Raw genomic sequence first — 27,440 nt, 5'->3', positions numbered from 1 at the left:
AAGGAGATTTTGGGCTGAGACAATGGGGTTTTCTAAATATACAATCATGTCATCTGCAAACAGGGACAATTTGACTTCTTCTTTTCCGAACTGAATACCCTTGATTTCTTTCTCTTGCCTACTGTCACCACAAGATTCCTTGAGAATGCTATTTTCCTTTATTCATCTTTGAACCTTGAGTAGCTAACACAATAATTTGAACATAAATTTTAGTTAAAGAAAGAAAGGGAGAGGGAAGGAAGAGGATTGTTATGTTGACCAATTATATGCATAGGGTAAAATGAAATATATATAGATTTAAGTAGGCAATTAAGACCAATTTATGACACCTGGTTTAAGCCACATACCTATCCAGAAGGTAGAGGAGTAGAGAACACCTTGATTGATAATCTCAATAAACTATATGTGATTGTGAGGCAGTGGGCGCGAGTCTGAATTCTGTCAGGTTGTGCTATGTAGAATTGGTGGAAGCCCACATAGAACTGGAATAAGAAACAATTTAGGCTTACTTGGAGATTTAGGGGTGTCTGGGACAAGGGGAAAGGAATACTAGAGAGTATTATCTACTTTGACACAGGAAAAATGACACAGGAAAAGGCTCTTCATAAAAGAAAAAGTAGTTGTTTTTAGAATATATACTTGTTGGGGATACTAACTTCATGGGCTACAATGTTGGAACAGCTAGGGTTTTAAGTCATCAAATATGAGGAGTTTCATCTATAGCAAAATGTTAATATTGATTAATAAAACTTCCTTTTCTTCTCCCGCCTTTTTTGTTGATTCTACAATGTCCCCAGTAATTCTATATTGTTTGTATAATCTGAATAAAGACTAAAGGAATAGCATACATAAAATAGTATTACCCTGAAATATTGGAAACTAGTCCAGAAAACAGTTTTACCTGTCATTGGTAATCACAGTGTGTCTCTTATTGAGTAATATTTGGAGTATTCTTTGATTTGAAGCATACTTTACAATACCTACTTCTGGATGAAATGGAGCTACACTTTGTAATAACTGTTTGTAAAATTAAAGATAGATATAATAATATATTTATACATTTATTCTACAGATTTTGTGTTTTTTAAGTGCCAGTCACTGTGCTTGGCATTGGATGTAATTTGAGCAATAGAAATGGTTCCGGGTATGAGCTTGCATTCCATCTAAGGAGGTAATAAGTAAGCAAAAAATTACATTATTATAAATGTTAATTAATAGCAAACAAGGTAATGTGATATCAAAGAATGGGAAAACCTAATTTGATAGGGTGTTAAGTGACAGGGTTCTCTGAAGAGATCATAAAGAAGTGATTTAACCTGAAGGGACAGCGAAAAATTTGATATATTGAAAGGTAGCTGGAGTATGGTCAATAGGGAGAGTGCCACCGGATGGGAATTCAGAGAGAGGCGAGAATCAGCTTGTATACAGCTTTGTAGGCTATGGTAAGAAGTCTGGATTTAATTTAAAGTAGATTGGTAAAGCAGTGTTTAGGCAGAAGAATAACTTAAATCTGATTTATCCTCTAAATGCATAAAATCTGTAGATATCTTCATATATTTTATGAAGGTCCTTTTTTTTTTTTTTTTTTGAGATGGAGTCTCATTCTGTCACCCAGGCTGGAGTGCAGTGGTGCAATCTCATCTCACTGCAACCTCCACCTCCAGAGTTCAAGTGATACTCCTGCCTCAGCCTCCCAAGTAGCTGGAACTACAAGTGTATACCACCATGCCCTACTAATTTTTGTATTTTTAGTAGAGATGGGGTTTCACCATTTTGGCCAGGCTGGTCTCGAACTCCTAGACTCAAGTGATCTGCCCACCTGGGCCTCCCAGAGTGCTGGGATTACAGATACGAGCTGCTGCACCCAACCTTAACTCTTTATTATAAAAATAATTATATATTGAGTAAATAGGATTTGGAGTATTAAAAAAATATGGAAAGCAGAAGAAAAATAACTCACCACCAAATCACAAACCACTTGAAATTTTTTAAAACATACATCTTTCTAGGTTTTTATTCTACTGATACTTATTTGACCTTTATTAAATTGTATTTAAAATCTCTGTTAATGTCACAAGAATGTTATCATTATCACATAATCTTCACAACTATCTTTTAAAGACTGCTACCATTTTGTTACATGGCTAACACCACAGTTTGTTGAACCAGTCCTCAGTTTTGGACCTTTAGATGGTTCTATGGGACATTTTTAATACTAAGCAATTTCTGTATTTCCTTAACATAGATTTCTGGAAATGGAATTAGTAAAAAGATATTAACTTTATAGATGCACCATTTATTAAATAGGGAATCCTTTTCCCATTGCTTGTTTTTGTTGGGTTTGTTGAAGATCAGATGGTTGTATATGTGTGGTGCTATTTTTGAGACCTGTGTTCTGTTCCAAGGGTTTATATATTCGTTTTGGTACCAGTACCAGGCTGTTTTGGTTATTGTAGCCTTGTAGTATAGTTTGAAGTCAGGTAGCGTGATGCCTCCAGCTTTGTTCTTTTTGCTTAGGATTGTCTTGGCTAGATTGGCTCTATTTTGGTTCCATATGAAATTTAAAGTAGTTTTTTCTAATTCTATGAAGAAAGTTAGTGGTAGCTTAATGGGAATAGCATTGAATCTGTAAATTACTTTGGGCAGTATGGCCATTTTTGATATTGATTCTTCCTGTCTGTGAGCATGAAATTTTTTTCCATTTGTTTGTATCCTCTCTCATTTCCTTGAACAGTGGTTTGTAGTTATCGTTGAAGAGCTCCTTCATGTCCTTTGTAAGTTGTATTTCTAGCCACAGGCAGAAAACAGAAACTCGACCCCTTCCTTACACTTATACAAAAATTAACTCAAGATGGATTAAAGACAAATGTCAAACCCAAAATCATAAAAACCCTAGAAGAAAACGTAGGCAATACCATTCAGGATGAAGGCATGGGCAAAGACTTCATGACCAAAACACCAAAAGCAATGGCAACAAAAGCCAAAATCGACAAATGGGATCTAATCAAACTAAAGAGCTTCTACACAGCAAAAGAAACTATCATCAGAGTGAACAAGCAGCCTACAGAATGGGAGAAATTTTTGCAATCTAATCATCTGACAAAGGTGTAATATTCAAAATCTACAAGGAAGTTAAACAAATTTATAAGAGAAAAAGCAAATAACCCCACCTGAACAGACACTTCTCAAAAGAAGACATTTATGTGGCCAACAAACATATGAAGAAAAGCTCGTCATCACTGGTCATTAGAGAAATGCAAATCAAAACCACAATGAGATACCATCTCATACCGGTTTGAATGGCAATGATTAAAAAGTCAGGAAACAACAGATGCTGGCAAGGCTGTGGAGAAATAGGAACGCTTTTACACAGTTGGCGGGAGTGTAAATTAGTTCAACCATTGTGGACAACAGTGTGGCGATTCCTCAAGGATCTAGAACTCTATAGAAATACCATTTGACCTAACAATCCCATTACTGGGTATATACCCAAAGGATTATAAATCATAGTGCTATAAAGACACATGCACACATATGTTTATTGCAGCACTGTTTACAATAGGAAAGACTTGTAACCCATCCAAATGCCCATCAATGATAGACTGGATTAAGAAAATGTGGCCCATATACACTATGGAATACTATGCAGCCACAAAAAAGAATGAGTTCATGTCCTTTGCAGGGACATGGATGAAGCTGGAAGCCATAATTCTCAACAAACTAACACAGGAACAGAAAACCAAATACCACATGTTCTCACTCATAAGTGGGAGTTGAACAATGAGAACACATGGACACGGAGGATGACATCACACACCGGTACCTGTTGGGAGGTGGGGGGCAATGGGAGAGAGAGCATTAGGACAAATGCCTAATGCATGCGGGGCTTAAGACCTACATGATGGGTTGATAGGTGCAGCAGACCACCATGGCACATGTGTACCTATGTAACAAACCTGCATGTTCTGTACATGTATCCCACAACTTGAAGTAAATTAAAAAAAAAAAAAAGTAGTTCTGAGCTTTTCATTGTCAAAGCTGACTATAATTACCTTTATTGTTTTAGTAGTTAACATTGTGATTATAAAATCAGAGGATAACTTTGGAACATTTTGAAGTATTAATTACTGACTCATGGTTTGAGGTTACCATTACATCTTCCTGGTGGATTCTGTGACAAATGAGAAATAAGACACATAAGTAATTTAGAAGGAGATAAAATGTTAACTTAGGCCGAGCACTGTGGCTCATGCCTGTAATCTCAGCACTTTGGGAGGCTGAGGGGGAAGGATCGCTTGAGCTCAGGAGTTCAAGACCAGCCTGGGCAACATAGTGAGACATCATCTCTGCAAAAATATAAAATAAAAATAGCCGGGTATAGTGGCACCCCTGAGCCTGAGGTGGGAGGATCACTTGAATATGGGAGATAGAGGCTACAGTGAGCTGTGATCATGCCACTACACTCCAACCTGGGCAACAGAGTGAGACCATGCTTCAAAAAAGTAGCAAAAGGAACTCTTCTTTTTTTTTAACCAAGATATTTACCCTTTGTTCTTCATTCCTTCTCTAGAGTTAAGTTTCTATCTAATATAATTTCCTTTCAATCTAAAGCATTTATCTTACAGTTTCTTGTAGCACAAATTTTCTGAAGACAAATTCTCTCTGTCATTTTAGATGAAGGACATTTTCTATGGGCATAGAAATCTAGTTTGACTTTTTTAACATTTAAAAAATTCTATTATTTTCTGGTCACCATTACTTCTGATGAGAAATTATTTTTATGATTTCCTTATATATATTGTGTCTTTTTTTTTTTTCTTCTGGATGATTTAAAATTTTTTTCTACGTTTGGTTTTCTGCTGTTTGATGATGATATATCTAGATCTCGTTTCTTTGTATTTATTCTTCTTGGAGTTTGCTGAGCTTTTTTAATCTATTGGTCGATATATGTCCATTTGGGAAATCGTTTTTCATCTCTGATATTGTGTTTTTAAAAATCTAATATTTTCATTTGACTCTTTTTTATACTTTCTCTCTGCTAAAATTTCCCTTCGATTCAAACATATTGTCTACTCTTTTTAATTACTTAACATCTTTATTATCAAAGTTGTTTTAAAGTCCTTGTTTGATAATTCCAATATCTGGGCCACCTCTGAGACTGGTGTATTGATTGTTTCTTCTTTTTATAATCAGTCATTTCTTCTTGCTTTTTTATATTTCACAGTAGTTTTTTATGTAATGTCAAATGTTGTGTATAAAGAGAATGGAGCCTATGATAAATAATGTTTATGTCCACAAAAATACGTGCCTCTTCTTTTGTCATGGCATTAGCATAGTTCCGTTGGGTCTGGTATTTGGCTTTTATTCCATATTTGAGCTATATATTATTCTTTTAAAATTTATGTTAAGTTCACTACAGGACCCTGTGTTTTTTGAGAGCAAGATTAGGATCTTTGTTTTTGTATGGTTTGTAGTTTCTGCTTAGTTCTCCTGATACACCTTTAGAATTCTGCATGCCTTGTTGACTTGTGCCTTAGGGAGGTATCTCTCAGTGCTTCTTTCTTTCTGCCAGACACAGATTGCCCTTCCTGGTACTCAGTTTAAGGTTTAGAATACTCGTGAGATTTCTTTTCATTCTCCTGCTTTGCACTCAGACTTTATTCATATCTATGGGCCTGCACTGCAGCAGGCGTCTTATCTCTCCAGCCCTGCTTCTTGTCATTCTCATGAACAATTGATCGACACCTGTGGAAAATAGATGGCAAGTGGGTAGGATCCCCTGTGTCTAGAGTTCTCAGTGATTCTGAACTATCATGCATCCCCCAACTGGGTCTTTTGACATTTTTTTAAAGTGCAGTTATTTTCTTCTTATCAACTTTCTTCTCATACTACTCTGCCAAGAATGATAGCCACTATTCATTTCTTCTCTCCTGTGAGAGACCTTTGACTTTCACAGTTTTTATTCATTGGATTCCCTTAGGAACTCTGCTCTGATGAATGTTGAAAAGTTCTTGTTGCTACAAAGGGATAGAATTCTCTTGCAATTTTCTACATCCTATGAGAAGAGGAAGTGATCAGCTACCATATACACACAGCTACAAATCTTAATATTCCTTTATACCAAATTTGACAATTCCCCTAGATAAAGTTGCTAGTAGTTGGCAGCTCATCTCTGCTCTGTCGTTTCTTAGTCTCTGATTCCCCTCTTGCCTTTATTCCTTACCCTTGTTTTTGAAGTAGTGGTTCCTCTTTTATTTTATTTCTGTTATTTCCTTAACTATTTAGCCAAAATTATCGAAATTATTCTTAAAAAATTAGAGTAGCACGTAATTTCTTAGGAGCTATACAATTCTACAAATTTCTTTACTATAGCTGCTTAATAGAAAAATAGTGAGTTTTAACAACTTAGATGTAAATTAATAGGTTTGTGTTTTTTTGTCTCATTCATTGCTTTAAGAAAAAACACAGGATACTTTTTCCTAATATTACTTGATATATTATAGGACAGTCTCATTGGCTGGTAAGCTTCTATAGCTGCCAAGAGGCATGTATGTTTAATTTTAGTACTGTGCAACTTTGGTCTCTAACTCTTATTTCAGCTCTCATGTTTCAGCGTAGGATGTAACTGCAAATGACACTGACACCCTGATTTCCACCTCAGGGTGAAGCCTGAGTGGAATGTGGATAAGTGAGCCATTTGGGCAGCGAGGAGAGCAGTAAAGCACACTTTTCTCATTAGTTGTCTCCCAGGCTAAAATTAAACAGAATAAAATACTGACAAATTTTAGTGATCTATGGTGGATCTGGTCTGTGTCAACTCAATATTAAACTAATTGCCCAGATATTTACATGTTAGAACTTGTGTGCTATTTTTAAAGGTTGGTATCTTGTGAATTGAGTATATGATGAAAATCTCTCTCTAAATTTAAAAGAACATTATCTCTAAATTGTAATTTCAACCAAATTGGTGTTAAATTAATAGATTACTCTCTTTTATCATCTATAACATTCATAAATTTTAAGGCTGGCTATAAGTCATGAGGTCATTTTTGGTATAATGTAATCATATAACTTTTAGTTTGGTGAAGTATTTTTAATTTCTTAATTATAATAAGACCTTCAAGTTTAATTTTCCTTTTGAAAATATTTATTACTTTTTTTTCAGTTTTCTCTCTATAAAATCTCAAATAAAATGGTGTCCCAATCACATGTTGAGAATTTGTTTGAAAATTCATTGAACACATTTAGTTTTAGACATATCTGAAAAGACTTCTATAATAATTTGTACAATATGGAGGATATCTGTAATTTCTTAACATACTTGCATCTTGTCCAGTTTGCATGCATTTAAATTTATATGCCATTTTGTTTACTAGGTTTTTAAATTTTTTCATCATAATCAAAAAATATATAGTATATAATGTGACCTGTACTTAGATACATAATCTTAAAAAACATAATCCTGAATTATTTAAAAAATCAATATCTTTTTTCTTTCTTTACTGTTTTTTCAATGTAACATTAGGTACGCACAAAAATAGGTAACATATATGTAAGTATTTAATTAAAATTATATAATGATATCATTTACTATTGGCTGAGAGGTTGGTTGTAAATTTATTTGCCTTTATGCATTCTTTCCTCGGGTGATCTATCTTTTTGAGTACTTTTCTGATCTTCTCTTTATCTTCACTCGTTTACAACTTCTTTTTTTGCTTAGTGTAGATTTAATTATCCAGTTTGGGGTTTATTGGGCCTCCTAGATTAAAAGTTTATTATCTTTCAACATTTCTGTAAAATACTCAGCCATTACCTTTTTTTAAAACCATATTGCCTCTTCCCCATTCTCTAATATCTTTCTCAAGTCCAATAAGACATATGCTATGTCTTCTCACTCAGACCTCTCTCTCTCTAGCTTCATTTTAAAAGTTTCATTATTTTTCAATCTGGGGTTACATTCTAAACTATCTTGTTATGTATCTTCCATTTCCTTAAGTCTCTCTTCAACTGCATCTAACGTGCTTTTTAACATGTTCAGTGAGTTTTTTTACTTCAACAATTTGTCATTTCTATGATTTTCATTTTTCTTTAAAATCTGTCTACTTGTTGCTGGTGCTTTCTCATAGTTTATCTTCATGATTTCATAAATTTGTTTTTAAATATTTTATACATAGCTGTTTTATATTCTGTATTCTAATACCTTCAGTGCTTGAGGATCTAAATGTTTTATTCATTAATATTTTTTACTCTTATTAACAGTGGTTTGTTTTCTGCACTGCTTGCTGATTTTTTGTTATGGGAAACATAAATGAAAGATCATAATTTGTAGATGTCACATAACAGTGAGTTGGAGACTTTCTCAAAGAGACAACTTTTTTCCTGCTTTTTTCTAGTATCTACAGCTAAGGTCCCCAGCCTCTGGGCCATGGACCAGTTCCAGTCCATGGCCTGTTAGGAACTGGGCCACACAAAAGGAGGTGAGCAGCAGGCAAGCAAGCATTACCACCTGAGCTCTGCCTCCTGTCAGATCACTGGTGGCATTAGATTCTCATAGGAGTGCAAACCCTATTATGAAATGTGCATACAAGGGATCTAGATTTTGCCTTCTCTTTATGAGAATTGAATTAATGCCTGATGATCTGAGGTGGAACAGTTTCATCCTGAAACCATTCCTCCACCCCTCAAATCCGTGGAAAAATTGTCTTCCACAAAACCAGTTCCTGGTGCCAAAAAGATCGGAGACTGTTGGTCTTCACAAGAAAGTCTACGGCTCATCTATCTCTCTGTCCTGGTGTCCCAAGTTTCAGAATCCCAGTTACATTTTTTTGTGTGTGGTGCGGGGGTGGACAAGAACTCATTTTTTAATGTTTCCTTTTCTAGCTGTAACTAGTTTCACAAATTTTCAGGAATCATTTTGGTGTTTACTTCCATATTTTAAAATAACATAGCTTTTCTTGTTTTTTTCCTGAATATTGATTTTGGAGCATTATTTATTGACTTCTTACTGTGGAAAATGATAATTGGCTATCTTTCACTTTCTCCAACCTTCATCACATGTTCTTATTTGCTTATATCCTAAATTTGATTGATTAAATTGTTCATTTATTATTTCAGAATTTGTATCATTCCATGTATTAACACTATTCACGTCACAGTTGTGTTGTATCTTAATAGCTATTCTTTCCTTTATAACATTTGATTTCCTTGTGTTTAATAATTGTATTTTGTTGTTACTAAGCTTTCTATGTACCTGTGACTAATTCACTGTTGTAAGCCTTGGAATTCCCATCACTTTTCTCCGGAGTTAGATCTTTTGTCTTCTGGATCCAAAGTCTTCTTTCTTCATGTAATTCACTTTTCTTTTGGTGAATGTCTTCTTTATTGTTAGTAAATAATATGTATTATATATGGTACTTATGTGATATTAGTTATATAACAAATTACAAGGGGTTCATTTGACAGAAGGAAATTCATAGTAATTTAAATCTAATTTTAATTTCATTTACATAGATTTTAGAAAGATCTTTTAACCCTTGAGATTGAATTATATATTCCTGAATTTAAATAAACCTTTTAAATTCTCTAGATCTTGTTCTATTAATTGCTTTAAAATCAAAAGGTCTTAGTAAACAACTTTTCATATTGGGGGAGAATTCTCTTTCTTACATAGTAACTTTTTTGGGAGAATGAGTTGTCATAAAATAAGAATACAATGCAAATTAAATCTTACTGTATATATTGTACTACTTTATTCTTGTTAGTCTGTGGAGATGACAGTCTTTGCTGTAATAGCTGTAATAGAGCTGCTAGAATTGTTTGAAAACTGGATATCATATTGGGAAAGTCCTATTTATTTATCTTAATATGGTATTTTTATGGCTTTATTCTGGGTGTAAGTGATACTTGGGAAGTAGAAGAATTTAGGTCCTTATGAGAAATTTGCAACCTATGAAAGTAATAAATATATGTTAAAATAAATATTCTATATTAAATTGGATTTTCAGTTGACTTTAATTATGAATCCCATTTAGCAGTCATCTTGTGTTTAGCTTTTCTGTATCTTTCTTTTCTGACATCTGCTTGAGTGAATCATTGCTCAACAGTACACATATTGGTCCTTGGGAGGGTACATTACTTTTGTTGTCTGAGCATGTTGCCTAGGGATTTATACTGGTTCTGGGCCTATGGGAAAAATAGAACTACATGGTAGAATAGGAGTATACATGGCAAATTTTGGTTATTTGAAGATTCTGTGGAAAGCTTTGAAAAAAGGATAAATTTCTTTTTCTCTTACATTTTCTCCTTCATTCTTTCATCTGTCTTTTTATATATCAGTTTTCATAGGACTTGTTATTAATACTAATTTTCCTGGTTTAAATAATCTATAACATAATAGAACAAATGTACTATTTTCAGTTATCCTGAGAACCAGCTATGGTTTATTCTGATATATACTTTCTTAACCCCCTACCATCAGGCAGACATTTTTTCTTTCTTTCTTTTTTTTTAAAAATAGACTTTTATTTTAGGTTCAGGGATACAAGTGCATGTTTATAATATAGGTAAGCTTGTGTCATGGGGATTTGTTGTGCAGATTATCTTACCACCCGGGTACTAAAAAATAAACCAATAGTTATTTTTTTCTGATCCTCTCCCTTCTCCCGCCCTTCACCCTCCACCCTCTGATAGACCCCAGTGTCTGTTTTTCCCCTCTGTGTGTCCATGTGTTCTCATCATTTAGCTGCCACTAATCAGTGAGAACATGTGGTATTTTGTTTTCTGTTCCTGCATTAGTTTGCTAAGGATAATGGCCTCCAGCCTTATCCATGTTCCTGCAAAGGACATGATCTTGTTCTTTTTTATGGCTGCATAGTATTCCATGGTATATATGTAACACACTTCCATTATCCAGTTTGCCATTGATAGGCATTTAGGTTGATTCCATGTCTTTGCTATTGTGAATAGTGCTGCAGTGAACATACGTGTGCATGTGTCCTTACGGTAGAATGATTTATATTGTTTTGGGTATGTACCTTGTAAGGGGATGGCTGGGTTGAATTGTAGTTCTGTTTTTAGCTCTTTGAGGAATCGCCACACTATTTTCCACAATGGTTGAACTAATTTACACTTCCACCAACAGTGTATAAGTATTGCCTTTTCACCACAATCTCACCAACATCTGTCATTTTTTGCCTTTTTAATAACAGCTGTTCTATCTGGTGTGAGATGGTATCTCATTGTGGTTTTGATTTGCATTTCTCTAATGATCAATGATCTTGAGCTTTTTTTCATATGCTGGTTGGCCATATGTATGTCTTCTTTTGAAAAGTGTCTGTTCATGTCCTTTGCCCACTTTTTAATGGGCTTGCTTTTTTTTCTTGTAGATTTGTTTATGTTCCTTATAGATGTTGGATATTAGACCTTGGTCAGAAGCAGAGTTTGCAAAAATTTTCTCCCATTTTGGCATTTTCTCCCATGCCATTCTCATCATGGCATCATCATCATGAAATGTTTGCCTGTTCCTGTGTTCACAATGGTTGTCTACATTGTCTTCCAGGATTTTTATAGTTTTTGGTTTTTATTTAAGTCTTTGATCTATCTTAGGTTGACTTTTGTATACGGTCTAAGGAAGAGGTCCAGTTTCAATTATTTGCTTATGGGTAGCCAATTCCAGCACCATTTATTGCATAGGGAATCATTTTCCCCATTGCCTGTTTTTGTCAGGTTTGTTGAAGATAAGATAGTTGTAGGTGTGTAGTCTTATTTCTTGGCTGTCTGTTCTGTTCCATTGGTTTATGTATCTGTTTTTGTAAAGTTGTCATGCTGTTTTGGTTACTATAGTCTTGTAGTATAGATTGAAGTTGGGTAATGTGATGCCTCCAGCTTTGTTCTTTTAGCTTAGGATTGCCTTGACTACTCAAGCTCTTTTTTCATTTTATATGAATTTTAAAATAGTTTTTTCTAGTTCTGTGAAGAATGTCATCGATAGTTTGATAGGAACAGCATTGAATTTGTAAATTGCTTTGGACAGAATGGCCCTTTTAACAATACTGATTCTTCCTGTCCATGAGAATGGAATGTTTTTCCATTTGTTTCTGTCATCTCTTTGAGCATGTTTTGTAGTTCTCATTGTAGGGCTCTTTCACCTCCCTGGTTAACTGTCTTCCTAAGTATTTGATTCTTCTTTTGGCAAATGTGAATGGATTGCATTCCTGATTTGGCTCCCAATTTGACAGTTGTTAGTGTATAGAAATGCTAATGATTTTTGTATGTTGAATTTGTATCCTAAGACTTCACTGAAGTTCTTTATCAGCTTAAGGAGCTTTTAGGCCAAAACTATGGGATTTTCTAGATATATATTTTCATGTTGTCTGCAAAGATAGTTTGGCTTCCTCTCTTCCTATCTGGGTGGGCTTTATTTCTTTCTCTTTCCTGATTACTCTGGCCAGGACTTCCAGTACTGTGTCTAATAGGAGTGGTGAGAGAGGGCATCTTGTTTGGTGCCAGTTTTCAAGGGGAATGCAACAGCTTTTCCCTATTCAGTATGATGGCATATTTCCTATATGCTACAGGTATAGCTGATAACAAAATTGACAAATATCCCTTCCTTTATGTTTCATATATCCTAGTGGAGCTAATAATATTTGTATTAAAAATATATGTACAATTACAGAAACTTATATAGAGATGTATATAACCTGCACATAAATTGAGAATTGTATATTCTGCTTTAGGTAAGTTCTATTTGAACTACTTTTCATCAGAAAGGGACAAAAAATAGGTTAGTTAGTAGGTTGGAATTGCAACCTGTTACACTTCAGCTTTGTGTTTTATGTCAGAATGTTGGCCTGCATTTAATCTAGGCTGCTCTTTTTCTTTGCTTTTGAACATTAAAAATTGTAATTTTTAATGATTTATTGAATGATTATAATAATTTATTTCAAATCATGAATCAATTTTTTAATATAATGAAAAAGTTATTTAGGAATATTTTACCTAACGTATTCCATTTTCAGGGCCGATATAAAAATTGTTCTTTGCCTAAAAAGTTGAGCTTATTATTATATTTTATGGACAAATGCACTTTTAATGAGATGTAATTCACTTTCCATACAATTATTTTATATTGTGTGATTCAGTGGTTTATAGTATATTCACCAGGTTCTACAACTGTTTTCTAATTTCAGAGTATTTTTATCACTCTCAAACTACATACCTCTTAGCAGTTATTTCTACTCTCCCCTCTCACAGGCCCTGGTAACCACAAATCTACTTTTTGTCTCTATGTTTTTGCCTCTTGCGGCAATTTCATAGAAGTGGAATTCTAAAATATATGTTTTCTTGGTCAGGCTTATTTCACTTAATGTTTCGAGATTCATCAATGCTGTAGCATGTATCAGTACTTCATTTCTTTTTATGGATGAATACTTTTCCATTGTATGGAAACACCACATTTTGTTTATTCATCAACTCATGGAAATGTATATTGATTTCACTTTTTGGCTGTTATAAATTATGCTGATATGAGCATGTGAATACACGTTTTTGTGTGGACATACGTTTTCGGTGTCCACATTTCCTCAAAAAGACATATAGTTACCATATGACCCAGTTATGCCATAGTATTTTCCAAAGTGGGTGTACCAGTTTACATTCCTACCAGCAGTGTAGCAGGGTTTGCATTCCTCCACATCCTTTCCAATGCTTGTTACTGTTTGTCTATTATGTCACAGCTATCCTACATGGTGTAAAGTGATAAATAGCTTATTGTTTTTGATGAGGAATTATATAACAATTTAAAAATCTTATCTTCTAGGTGCTGTACTTCTTTGCAGTATACAAGGACTAGCAGTTAATATTGACCCAATCTTGTATACATGGCTCATCTATCAGCCTCAGAAACGAACAAGTAGACATATGCAACAGGTAAGAGATTTTTAAATAGTTTTTTCTCTTAACAAATATTTTTCTTATTCATTTAGTAGAATTATATATGTCTTTTGATTGATTCTTTTTTAACAAATGTACCAGATTTCCTTTGTCTCTCCACTTTTCCCCTTTCAAACAATTCCGTTCCCTTATTTTTGCATAAGAAATTGCATGTCATTATAAAGTTTCTTTGACTACTAAAGGGGCTTTCTGTATAATGGCTTATAAAACAGAAACTAGTTTAGGAGTCCTATTTCACCAGTCTTCATTCTTTCATAGTGCCTACATGTCCATTCTCATAGTGTGCAATACATAAGAATTGCTCAATAAAAGAATTGGCATTTTTGTTTGTTTGTTTGTTTTGTTTTGAGACACAGTTTCACTCTGCCTCCCAGGCTGAAGTGCAGTGGCGTGATCTTGGCCCACTCCCTGGTTCAAGTGATTTTCTTGGGACCACCTCCCAAGTTCAAGTGATTCTCATGCCTCAACCTCCCGAGTAGCTGGGATTATGGGCATATACCATCGTACCCAGCTAATTTTTGTATTTTTAGTAGAGATGAGGTTTCACCTGTTGGCCAGGCTGGTCTCAAACTCCTGACCTCAAGAGATGCGCCCGCCTCGGCCTCCCAAAGTGCTGAAATTGCAGGTGTGAGCCACGGCTCCTGGCCAGCTTTTATTTTTATCTCTACTTTTCCTTGTCATATTTAGGTTTTTTCAAAAAATATGCATTGAATATCTAATTCTTGGATTGGGATGATTGGTGCAAAAAAGGTTGGAATATATGTTTGTTTAAAAAGGTATGAATTACAAAGTAGTAAGTAGACAATTATAGTTTCTAGAATACTTAAACATAAATCTGACAGTTTTGTTATTTTCATTTTAAAGATGAAACTGATGTTTATTGAGATTCATTTATGTATAGTCAAACAGCTGTAAGTAAATGACAGAACTAAGAATTTTTGAGGCCAAATTTGTGCTTTATTGAATTATAATTTCCCATCAACTTAAGTATAATTTTGCAATATCCTATATGGAATAGCTTTGTATCCTTTTTCTGAAGTAACTTCAAGCTAGTTGATTGGAGAAGAATACACAATTTTATAATTATATAAGAATTAAAAAGTTTAACAAAAAATACTCTCTAAGGAGCACGTTTTAAAGGTTTTTCTTCACTTTGTCCTAATTTTATTTGAAACTTCTGCCATACCTGTCCCCATTTTTCCTTTCAATGAGTAGTTACAGAATGTAAGGCAGTATGCTATACACCATGGCCACAGAAATAAAAGTCATAGGTGAGAATATCCCTCCCTCTGAGAGTATGTAGTGTATTTGAGAATCTTAAGGGATATAGTAATGCCATTTTTAGTAATTACTATGTATATGTATGTCCAGGATTATGTGAAAACAAAAAAGAGGAATAGTTCTCACAAGCAGGGTAGTGTGTGAAAAGGAGGAATTAACAACTAAGCTGAGTATCTAGGAGTGAGCCAGACAGGGAAGGTTGTTTTAGACTGAACTGTTTGAGCAAAGGCAAAGAAGATGCAAAAGCATGGCAAGAAAGACTTCAGTGGTTCCAGAATGGAGTGAAGTGTTCTTGTAGAGACCGGGAGAAATTGGAAATCAATTTCTGAAAAAAAAATTTGTAGTCCTAGGTATTTGAGACTTCATTTTGAAGGGTAAAGAGGAGCTATAGGAAACTGGTATTAACAGAGCTGGATTTTAGAAAGTTTACTCTAGCAGAATATAGAGAATGAGTGCTACAGAAGTTAGACTAATGGCAGTAACCAGTCTGGAAAAATTTTCTTTGTAAATTCTTGATTGGTTATTCTCTAAGTAATACAATTATTTCCAGTGTACCATAGATATCCCTGAAGGTCAAGTAGAGTGTTCTAGCAGCTTAAATAAATTAGACATTCATTTAATTGATACCAAGCATATTCAAATATTTTGATTTTTAACTTTTTAAAAAATTACAACTTTTAAAATGAATATGCAACCACGTGCCCCTTAATGATGGGGATACATTCTGAGAAATGCATCATTAGGCAATTTTGTTGTTGTGCAAACATCATAGAGTATACTTACACAAACCTAGATGGTATGGCCTGCTAGACGTTTGGGCTATAACCCATCTCTGGTGTAGCCTATTGCTCCTAGGGTACAAACCTATACAGAGTATTACTGTACTGAATACCTTAGGCAGTTGTAACACAAAGGTAAGTATTTGTATGTCTAAACATAGAAAAGGTATAGTAAAAATGTGGTGTTATAATCTTATGGAACCACTATCATGTATGCAATCCATTGTTGACTGAAACATTGTTATGTGGCACATAATTATATGTATATTTTTCTAATTCAGAAACAATGCTCTATTTAGAAGCTAAACTACTTGCAATACCAATACTTTGGGAGGCAAGGTGGGAGAATTGCTTGAGCCCAAGAGTTCAAGACCAGCCCGGGGAACATAGCAAGACTCTGTTTTTACAGAAAATAAAAATTAGGTCTGCGTGGTGGTGCAGGCCTGTAGTCCCAGCTACACCGGAGGCTAAAGCAGGAGGATTATTTGTGCCTGGGAGGTGGAGGCTGCAGTGAACAATGATCACACCAGTATACTCCATCCTGGGCAAAAGGTTGAGACCTCCATCTCTAAACATAATAAAAATAAAAGGTAAACTAACAAATACCATAATCCTACTCATTCAGAGTTACAAATAATGTTGGAGTATATGTCTCCATAGCTAAATCTTTGCATTCATCTTTATTCACTTAGAATATATTTTTACAAGTGTAATTAGTAGCACTAGGCAAGTATTTTGCATTATAGAAACATATTTTAAGACTTTTGTTATATCACCAAATTGCTTCCAAAATTGGTATACAGTTTGCATTTTCTTTTTCCTTTTTCTTTCTTTTTTTTTTTTCCACACAGGGTCTTGCTCTGTTGCCCAGGCTGAAGTGCAGTGCTGTGATCACAGGTCACTGCAGCCTTGACTTTGTGGGTTCAAGTGATCCTCTTTTCTAAGCCTCCTGAGTAGTGGGACCACAGACACACACCACCATGCCTGGCTAATTTAAAAATATATATATTTTTTTGTAGAGGTGGTGTCTCACCAAATTGCCCCAGCTGGTCTGAAACTCCTAGGCTCAAGTGGTCTACCCACCTAAGCCTCCCAAAGTGCTGAGATTACAGGCATGAGCCCCATATCCAGCCCAGTTTACATTTTCAACAGCAATTGATAGCATTATTATTTTACTACAGTTTGGCGTACTTAAAAATATACTTTAAAAATGTCCTTATTCTACTATTTTCCTCTTGAATGTTCCCCCCACCTCACCCCACCATGGAAAATTGAGAGAATTGCATAGTAGAGCAATATGTTTCCATACCCAGGTTCAATAATTATCAAGTCATGACCACTCATCTTTACTCTTAAAATCTGTTAAGTGAAAAAAAATGCCGATATACAGTATTGGTGAAAATGTAGAGAATGATTACTGTTGTTGTGAGTGAAAACTTGATAAATTTGTCAGTATCTAATAAAATTGAAAATTTGTGAACTTATAACCCCAAACTTGTACTTCTTGATGCAGGTACGCTCTTAGAGTGAAATTCATGTAACTAAGGAATAGTGTGTGAGACTGCTGTTGCATATTCTTTACAATAATGTGAAAATTTGAAAACTTAAATGAAAATTTGTAAGAAGGTTGATGAAGTATGAAATATTCACATGATATAACATTTATTAAAAATTATACAATAGACCTTAGTATGGACATCTCAAATTATATTTGATGCAAAAGCCATTTCGCAATATGAGAGCACTTACCTATATTTTTCTAAAACTGCCCTTAATGTGTATGTGTATGTGTGTCTGTAAGTGAATACAGGTATAAAAATTAAGTTGAAGGATTTGTACTAATATCATAATAATGGTTGACTCTGGGAGGAAAGGACAATAGATTGGCAGTCAAAGGGGATTTTAGTTTTATCTAGAATACTTTTTTTAAAAAAGCAAATATGATAAACTGTTAATAGCCATTAATTATTGGTTATAATAGGTATGTTGTATTCTTTGTAACCTTCTAGTATTATTTTAATTTGTTAAATTAATAATTAGTGAAAGATGGTTACCTTTTATATGATGCAGCTATGACAAGCTTTAGGTATTTTGGGTTATGGGACAGTTTTGAGTTAAAGATAGAACAGCTCTGAGACTAGAGTGCAACTGAAATTTGAGGAGAGCTACAGTACCAGAAGGAAAAAGAATATAAGCAGGGTAATAGGAGGTTGTTAAAAATAAATACTGCTTATTTCGATGTTTTTGACCAAGGTAGCCATATTTCTAGAATAGTGGAGGAAATCACTGGTCTTACTCCTTATTTGGTATCACTTAATGCCTGACATGCAGCATCTTTATTAGCAGTCATTCAACAAATGTAAGTATTTTGTATACAGCTGTGTACAGGGCATACAAGAGCCTTACTCTTGTGTTAGAAAGTAGTTTTGTTTGGCCTTTTAATTCTTGCCTGGGTGAAAATACACTCAGAGTTGGCTGGGCACAGTGGCTCACACTTGTAATCCCAGCACTTTGGGAAGCCAAGGCGGGTGGATCATGAGGTCAGGAGTTCAAGATCAGCCTGGCCAACATGGTGAAACCCTATCCCTAATAAAAATATAAAAATTAGCTGGGCACGGTGGCAGGCGCCTGTAATCCCAGCTACTCAGGAGGCTGAGGCAGGAGAATCGCTTGAACCTGGAGGGCAGAGGTTGCAGTGAACCAAGATTGCACCACTGCACTCCAGCCTGGGCGACAGAGTGAGACTCTGTCTCAAAAAGAAAAAAAAATACACCCAGAGTTTTAGCTACCCAAAGGTATTTTTTGTTTGTTGTTTAGTATTACCAGTACCATGAACTGGATCTATAAAATTTTACATGGATTTTTAACTTTGTGCTTTTATTAGTTGCATCTTTCGGCTATTGTGCTTGAATTTACACTGTATAGCACATAAATTTCCTCTAGTTACTCATTCTATGGTTGACCCTAGAAACAAACAACACGAGGGCTAGGGACACCAACTCCCTGCTTGGTCAAAAACTCATGTATACCTTTTGAGTTCCCCCAAACTTAACTAATAGCCTACTGTTGATCAGAGGCCTTAACGATAACATAAATAGTTAATTAACACATATTTTGTATATTATATGCATTATATGTGGTATTGTTACAATAAAGTAAACTAGAGAAAAGAAAATGTTATTAAGAAAACCATAAGGAAGACAAAATACTATATAGGACGAAAGTAGATCATTCCTGAAGGTCTTCATGTTGAATAGTAGGCTGAGGAGGAGGAAGAGGATGGGTTCGTCTTGTCTCAGAAGTGGCAGAGGTGGAAAAAAATCCACATGTAAGTGAACTAAGTGAACTTATGTGGTTCAAACTTATGTATTCAAGGGCCAGCTGTATATTAATTTTAATCCTGAACTTGGTTATAACTTTTTAGAGTTTGAATTGTATTCCAAATATAAATGGGCAGAAATTCAAGGGATTATGGAGTCACTAAATATTAGAGTATAAAGAGGTTTTTCAGTAACCATCTCCACCCCCTCTTATTTTTTAGATGAGGAAATTTAAATGCATCAAGACTTAACAATATGTGGAGCATTTCTCATCTAGATCTTAAAAATGATTTCCAATTTAGATTTGTGTATTATCAGTTTGACTAAATACCAAATATAAAAGCAGGTACTCTATGTTATGATGCTTCCGATAATTTATTTAATCTTTTCCTTTTCTCATTTTCGATTTTTTTTTTTTTTTTTTTTTTTTTTGAGATGGAGTCTCACTCTTGTCGCCCAGGCTGTAGTGCAGTGGCGTGATCTCGGCTCACTGCAAGCTCTGCCTCCCGGGTTCACGCCATTCTCCTGCCTCAGCCTCCTGAGTAGCTGGTACTACAGGCGCCTGCCACCACGCCCGGCTAATTTTTTGTATTTTCAGTAGAGATGGGATTTCACCGTGTTGACCAGGATGGTCTCGATCTCCTGACCTCGTGATCCACCCGCCTTGGCCTCCCAAGTGCTGGGATTATAGGCGTGAGCCACTGCGCCTGGCCTCTAATTTCTTTTCCTTTTTTTTTACTCAGTGTGACTAGCAACTTGTAAAATAATATGCCCTTTTCCATGTTTCAGAACATGATTGATTTTATCACATAGTTATATAATAAACAAGTTTTCATTGAAATACTTTTTCATAATGTAAATTATATTGAGTATTTTAAGTTGGGTAAGGCTTAAGGTTGGATCTATAAAACTTTGGTTGTAGTATTGAAGATAACCTTAGACTACACTGCAGCCTGACCAACCACCGCCAGATTTACCATCTGATACAACTGTGTTACAGTTATCATCTGTTGTTTCCCAAGCTACAATTTCCTTCTCAAACTGTGGCTAAAACCCAACATTTGATGATTGTTTTCCACCCACTTCAACATTGATCTTTGATCCTATGGCAAACTTAAAAGTGCCTTTTTTTTTGCCAATAATATGACAAAATTGTATTGGGCATCATCAGCAGTAACATCAGACTTTATTTCAGTGAATAAAGATGAAACAGCTGCTTTACTGTCCAGCTCAGCCCGCATGCATTCAATAGAGGTTCATAATATTTTCCAGCTTTCTCTAAGTAGATATTTTTCTCTGCTTTCTGAATATGCTGTGGATATCTTTTGTCAGACAAAATATAGAGATTTTCAGTATTCTTCAAAAAAGTTGGAATATCCATATTAACATGTACACAATCAGTTTGTAAAAGTATGTTTCTAAAAATACCATTTTATAAGGATAACTTTATAAGGATACTTTTCCATTTTTTTGAGAACATAATTTTCAAAGTGAATTTAAATTTTATCTTGCTCTTTCCATATTATTTTAATACTTCTTACTAAAACTTAAGTTTTCTGGGTACTTACAGGCTCTTTGGTTTTCACTCAGAATTTTAATCTAAAATTTAAGTGGATAAGCATTGCTCTGTGTTTGTGTGTGTGTGTGTGTGAGAGAGAGAGAGAGAAAAGTCGGGGTGCAGGGACAGATGAAGGAGGGAGAGATTGATTGATTTAAAATAATGAAGTCTCAGCCCCAACTTGTGAAGTACTGTCCTCAGTATTGCCATGTTTAACCTTTATTGCTTAAGAAATAGTTAAAAACTAAAAACTAAAAAGTTTTTCATTTTGGCTCTTTCCAGCAGCCTGTGGTAGCTATTCCTCTTGTTATGCCAGTTTGTAGAAGGAAAGAGGATGAGGTGTCTATTGGAAGTGCACCCTTGGCAAAGCAGCAATCATATCAGGCCTCTGAATATGCCAGCAGCCCTATAAAAACAAAAACGGTAACAGGTATGTGTCAAGTACTGTAAAGGGACTATGATTTTACTCCACTTCTAAGCTAGCAAGTTAGCATCCACAATTTCATGGATGCTGGCCAAAGACATGAGACTCCTCAGCTGGAGACAAAGAACTTTATTATCCACAACGTTAGCAATAATCACAGTATTAGCATTTTCTTGTGTTAGTGCCCTGAGCCCAGTTTCCATAAGGTGACATGAAAGCGGCCAGGAATTCTGAATTTAGGGAACCTGAACCTTTTATAATGGATAGAAAGCGTGCCTGCCCTTTCCTCCAGAGGGAGGCGCTGTGTCTCCTTTGCGAGGGTGTAAGCACACTTGCCCTTTGCTCAGAAGCAGGATCATATTTCTGTCTTCTGAGGCTATTCGCTATACAAATATCCTTTAAAACACAGTAGGGAACAAAGACAGTCACTACCTCTATTTAAGAGACCCATGGAGAATTGTCTCTCAATAGTATGTTCCTTCAAGTGAATTCTTGAAAACCACAGTACACCTTAATCATCTTTCTTCCCCTTTCTCTCATATTCTCTGCTAGATCTTCTATGCAAATATAAAGTATGTGATCACAGATTTTGAAATGCATCTGTATATGCGTGGAAAAGTTTATATGTAAACTCATACCAATCACATATCAATTCATAAATGATACCAGTTGATCTGATAATTATTTTGCCTTCTTTATTATACTTTATGTTTTTATAAGAAATTAATTTGTAATGAGGGAAAATAAATAACAAAAGCTAAAAACGTAATTTCTCATCATTATTTATAAAATATGAAAACATAACACATTGTTTTTTATTTTAAATTATTAATATGAACTATGGTTCTTTTCTTTAGAATTAAGGATAATTGCATTTTATGTCTTTGGTGTTCCTCCATCTTTAGAACCATCAGATATCCTATAGGTATTTTTCTTATAGATAAGGACATTATTATTTCACCAAATGTATATTCTCACTCAAGCTTGCATAAAAATTAATAAGCATCCAGCTAATGCTTGTGATTGCCCTGTTTGGTGACTGTGAGCAGTCACCAAAGGTAAAAGGCCTTGAGTTGAATATAACATTTATTGTTTATGAATTCTATTTCTTCCCCCTTGGGTGCCCACTATTTTTAATTCTCTGGTGAACTTGGCAGTGGTACTCTCTCTTTTCTTGATAATACTCTTTGCTAAACATTTTCTTTACTTAGAATTATGTTTTAACACTTTATTTTTAATTAAAGGATACAATCTTCTTTTTTAGATTAAAAATATGTTTTATGATTTCTTAGAGTATGTACATACATCTAAATGTAGTTATCAATCACTGTTTTAATTATTATTTATATTGCTTCATAAATTGTAACGAGTTTGTTAAGGTATTCATAGTCTTTTGCACATCTGCCTACCTTTTTTGGTTGTTGGTTTTTGTTTGTTTTTTAACTAAGCCATTTTCAGTAGCATTAGGTATAAATCAGTAGCATTAGGTATAATCACATTGTTGTAAAATACACAATTTATTTTTTAACTACATATTACAGTGGAGAAATGTTAATTTTATTTCTGACTTCTCATTAAAATTATTTTTTAAATTTATATCATCACAACCTATGGTCCAATGTTGATTTTAAGTTCATCCCCAACAAGTTATATGGTGATTTTGACACATGAATAACAAGACCTGCTGATACTGCACTAGGTTTGATTTTGCTTTTTAATTATTCAGTTAGAAGCAGACCTTTTCCTCTTCCAAATTCAGCCAATGTTAAGTGGCTAGCTGCAGGGGGACATGTGTTTAGGGCTGGGGATGTGTTAACAACAGAATGCCACTATTTCAATGATATAGTCACATAGGGTGGACTAAGCCAGAATAAAGACTTGCTGCTCCACATGAAGATAATCGATTTTCACAAAATTCTAAATAATCTTCCAGAGAATCTGTATATTCTTCAAAACAACGAAACTCCTAAAAGCTATGACATTTGTTTACCCTAGGCTTTGAAATGTTATAAACCTTAATTTGGAATTATTCATGAAAATTTCTGGAATGGAGATGAAAACTTAAAAAGCAGAATACTCCATAAATGATACTTAAAAGATATAACCCATTTTATCTTACATGTTTATATATTACTTCTCATGTCAACGTAATAAGTACAGAGTTAAAATAATAGAAGCCTTTTAAATTTAAGACACCTTGACTATTGCTAAGATAATAAATGAAGACGTGTGATAATGTTGTAGATTTGGTAGATAATGCTATAAATTCAAAGTATAGAACTTTAGCTTCTGGCCATGATAGACTAACAGGGTTTAGATTTATATTCCTGCTGTAAACAACTAACAAACTGGATAAAATATATGGGGAAAATTCCCCAGTTTCTGGACATTGGATAACAGGCAGTGCAGGAGTGTGATTCCTCATAGAAAGGAAACAAAGGTGAGCCCTAGGATTTCCCTAGCTTTCTGCCTCAAGGCACGTTTCAGAATACAGAGTAGAATAGGACATCTTAAACTGAGCTCAGCAGTCTTTCTGAGTTGTAGAGACAGGAACTGAAGTTTAGGGAGGCAGAAATGACAGAAATTATAGAATAAAATTCCAGAGATGGAGAAAGTTATGCAGAAAAAGAGCCCCTGGGGCAATGAGACCTCACAGGGTTTGGCAAAGAATAACCTTGGAGCTGTGATCTTAATGATTCCCACCCTTACACAGGGCAGAAGGCATTGAAGTTCCTACTGTCCATCGCATACCATTCTCATTGGTTATTTAGGACATTCAGTAGAGACCAGAAGGGCTAGGCCTTAGCTGTGGGGCTAAACTATTTATAAAGACTACCCTAGACTCACCTTAAACAAACTTGTAAATCAGCCTCTGAAGGAAACAAAATAGCAAGTAACTGTTACTATTAAAAGGAATACAATACTGTTGTAGCCCAACATCATTAAAAGGAATACAATAAGATGGAGACATACAACTTAAATATAACAGTGCCAAATATTCAATAAAAAAATTACTGGAGGTGCAAAGGAGTGAGAACTACCAACAGGAGAGAAACTAGCCAATAGAAATAGGCTGAGAAATGACACAGATGATAGAATTAGCAGGTATATTAAATACCTATATGTTAAGACAGTTATCATAACTATGTTCAGATATTTACAAGAAGTTGCATACATTGAGGAGAGAAATGGAAAATATATAAAAGAACTAAACTCAATTCTAGAGATGAAAAACAAAATATCTGAAATAAAAATTTAGTGGAATTAGATGTAGAGTAGTAGATATTGCAAGAAAAAGAGATTAATTAACTTGAAGACGTGATGGAAACATGCCAAAATGAAGCACAAAGAGAATAAAGGAAAATAAATGTACAGAGCCTTATTGAACCATGGGATGATAATTAATTATGGTTGTGAGGGTAGGGCTCACTGAAAGTTCACATTTGACCAGATACTTGAAACAGGCGAGGAAGTGAGCCATGTGGATATCTGTGGATAAATGATTTGGAATTATCTATGTATCTATATCTATATCTATATCTATATAGGAATAAATGATATACTGTAACCCTTTCGTTTTATAAGTAAGACTATTGAGTCACAAAGAGGTCAAGAAACTTATCCAAGGTTAAAAAGATATTTAATGAGACTTTTTAAAAACTGAAATTGCCAGAGTATAGGAAGAGATAAAGCAACTTATCCAAGGTTAAATATTTAATGAGACTTTTTAAAAATTGAAATTGCCAGAGTATAGGCACTTCATGATTATTTCCTTCTTTCACTCTGAATATTTCCTTCTTTCTTTCTTTCATGGCATAGGCAGTCCTGCAAATCAGGTCTATGCAAATTTTGTCATCAAGTATTTCATCTCTAATACCTAATATATAGCCAGCCAACTTCAGTGCCCTTTTTATTTTTTTGCTAAGGAATTACTCTAAATTTGCAGCCCTGTCCCGTAGCACTAAGATAGTGAAAGATTTTGCATCAGAGTTACCAAGATGGATACTACTGGGAAACACCTTTTATGATCGTGTTTCATAATGGCATTGATAGTTCCACCTTTCTTTATTTGAGTGCCACTCACTGGTGCACAGTTAAGTTCCTGGATGAGACTCAAAAGTGAAACACTACTGTTGGTATATACTTCTTGGCCTTGATATAGCCTTAAATATATTCCAGAATGCTGAGGCTTCTACCAAAATAAAAAATATATATATGATCCTTCAGATGTTTCAATTTTTATCAAGCATATGGAAAATCTATCTCTTATGCCTAGGTCTTCAAGAGAAGTAAATATGAAAAATCTTGAAATCTTAAAAAGTACATTGTTTATATTACAGATAATAAAAGGCTTTAGATTATTGTTATTTGTTTTTAAAGAACCTGTCTTTGGAGTATGATCTTTGGTTATTGAGTAGAATTTCTTTCTTTCTTTCTTTCTTTCTTTATTTTTTGAGATGGAGTCTTGCTCTGTCGCCCAGGCTGGAGTGCAGTGGCGTGATCTCGGCTCACTGCAACCTCCACCTCCCAGGTTCAAACGATTCTCCTACCTCAGCCTCTTGAGTAGCTGGGGCTATAGGCACGTGCCAGCACGCCCAGCTAATTATTGTATTTTTAGTAGAGACGGGGTTTCACCATGTTGGCCAGGATGGTCTCGGTCTCTTGACCTTGTGATCTGCCTGCCTTGGCCTTCCAAAGTGCTGGGATTACAGGCGTGAGCCAATGCGCGTGGCCTGAGTAGAATATTTCTAATTACATTTTTTTGCTGACCTCATTTCAAGATGTAATATTTTAAATTTATGCCAAAGTTTAATAATACAGTTATCTTGTTTAGGCTTAAGTTTGGCTGAAAATATCAGACTACTCTAAATAACCGTGCTTTAAACAAGATCCAATTTTGTCTCTCATTAGAAAGTTTAAGCAGGCATCCTAATGCTATTATAATCTTTCAATATCAGGAAGCTTTTTATTCTACTTTGAGTGACCTTCATTGCCAGGCTTGCCTCATGGTTCATGATGGTGGCTTCAGCAGTTAATCAAGTCTGCATTTCAGTGAGCAGAAATGAGTACAGTGAAAGAAAAAGCTGTTTTCTACATCATTAAGCACTACCCAGAAGTTGCACACCCCATTTTGTTTATATACTCTTGGCTAGAAGCTAGTTACATGGTCCTATCTAGCTGCATAAAAGGTCTTGCAAATGTAGTGTGTATTCTTTAAAGCCATGTGCCTGGCTACAACTTGTGTTTTCTAACTAAGAAAGAAAGGAAGAGTGGATAGTAGAGATTATTTAGCTGCTTCTACCGTAGTAACTTAAAATGGAAAATCAGAAGCTGAATTTTGGAAAAAAAATAGAGAATAAAAATATTTTCCTTTAGTATGCATATCACAAGACAAAGCTGGTTAAAAAAATGTTTTTAGTGTTGCTTAGATATTTCACACTAAGAGATATAGACTTGGGAGTCATCAAAATATGGATCATAGTGGAAGCCACAGAGTGGTTGAGATTTCTCAGGAGACCCTACAGAGCAGGATGGGAAGAGAGTGCAAAATTACATTCAAAGGAACTCTTTAATGGAAGAGTAAGGAGAAGGAGCCAATGGAGAGAGTTCAGAAGCATCACTATATGAGAAGTAGGCAACAAAGCTACATGTATATGTGCGACACAATTCCAAAGAGTTTCAAGAAGAAGGTGGATGTGCATGATATGCTGTAGAGTCATCAAGAACAATGTGGCTGACAAATAGGCTGTTAGTCTGTGGCCAGTTGGCCAGAGGACTTTTAGTTGTTAAGGAACGGATGTGAATTGAAGGAGGGACAACCTATGTACACCAGTCATTCAAGAAATTTGACTATATAGTCACTTGGGGTATATATATAGCAATAGAGATATAAAGAGACAAGGAGACAAAATTGGAGATACCACAAAGACTGAGGATAATTTATACAGTGAGATCACAGGTAAGCAAGATCTAAAACCCTGCACAGATGTGAGACTTAACCATTTAGGAAAAATCATTTCTTCTTTAGGACAGAGATAAGCAGATAAGACTATATATCATTATAGATTAATTTAGTTATTTTTCTTTCCACAAACAAGTACTTAGTGGGACAAGTATTTTTTTTTTTT

General features: G+C 34.8%; 1 protein-coding gene across 1 annotated transcript in view; it reads left to right on the top strand.

The window, feature by feature from the left end:
* The window catches only part of VPS13B (vacuolar protein sorting 13 homolog B (yeast)), a 542,268-nt gene that overhangs the window by 28,038 nt on the left and 486,790 nt on the right, over positions 1-27,440 (top strand). The window contains exons 2-3 of the mRNA XM_011966737.1: positions 13,817-13,926; positions 21,171-21,318. Of these exons, the coding sequence (XP_011822127.1) occupies positions 13,817-13,926; positions 21,171-21,318 (258 nt within the window). The remainder of the gene's footprint in view (positions 1-13,816; positions 13,927-21,170; positions 21,319-27,440) is intronic.

Source organism: Mandrillus leucophaeus, unplaced genomic scaffold (assembly GCF_000951045.1).
Source record: "Mandrillus leucophaeus isolate KB7577 unplaced genomic scaffold, Mleu.le_1.0 Scaffold770, whole genome shotgun sequence".
NCBI lineage: Eukaryota > Metazoa > Chordata > Mammalia > Primates > Cercopithecidae > Mandrillus > Mandrillus leucophaeus.
The sequence above is the reverse complement of the archived record's forward strand: the minus strand, read 5'-3'. Positions and strand labels throughout refer to the sequence as shown.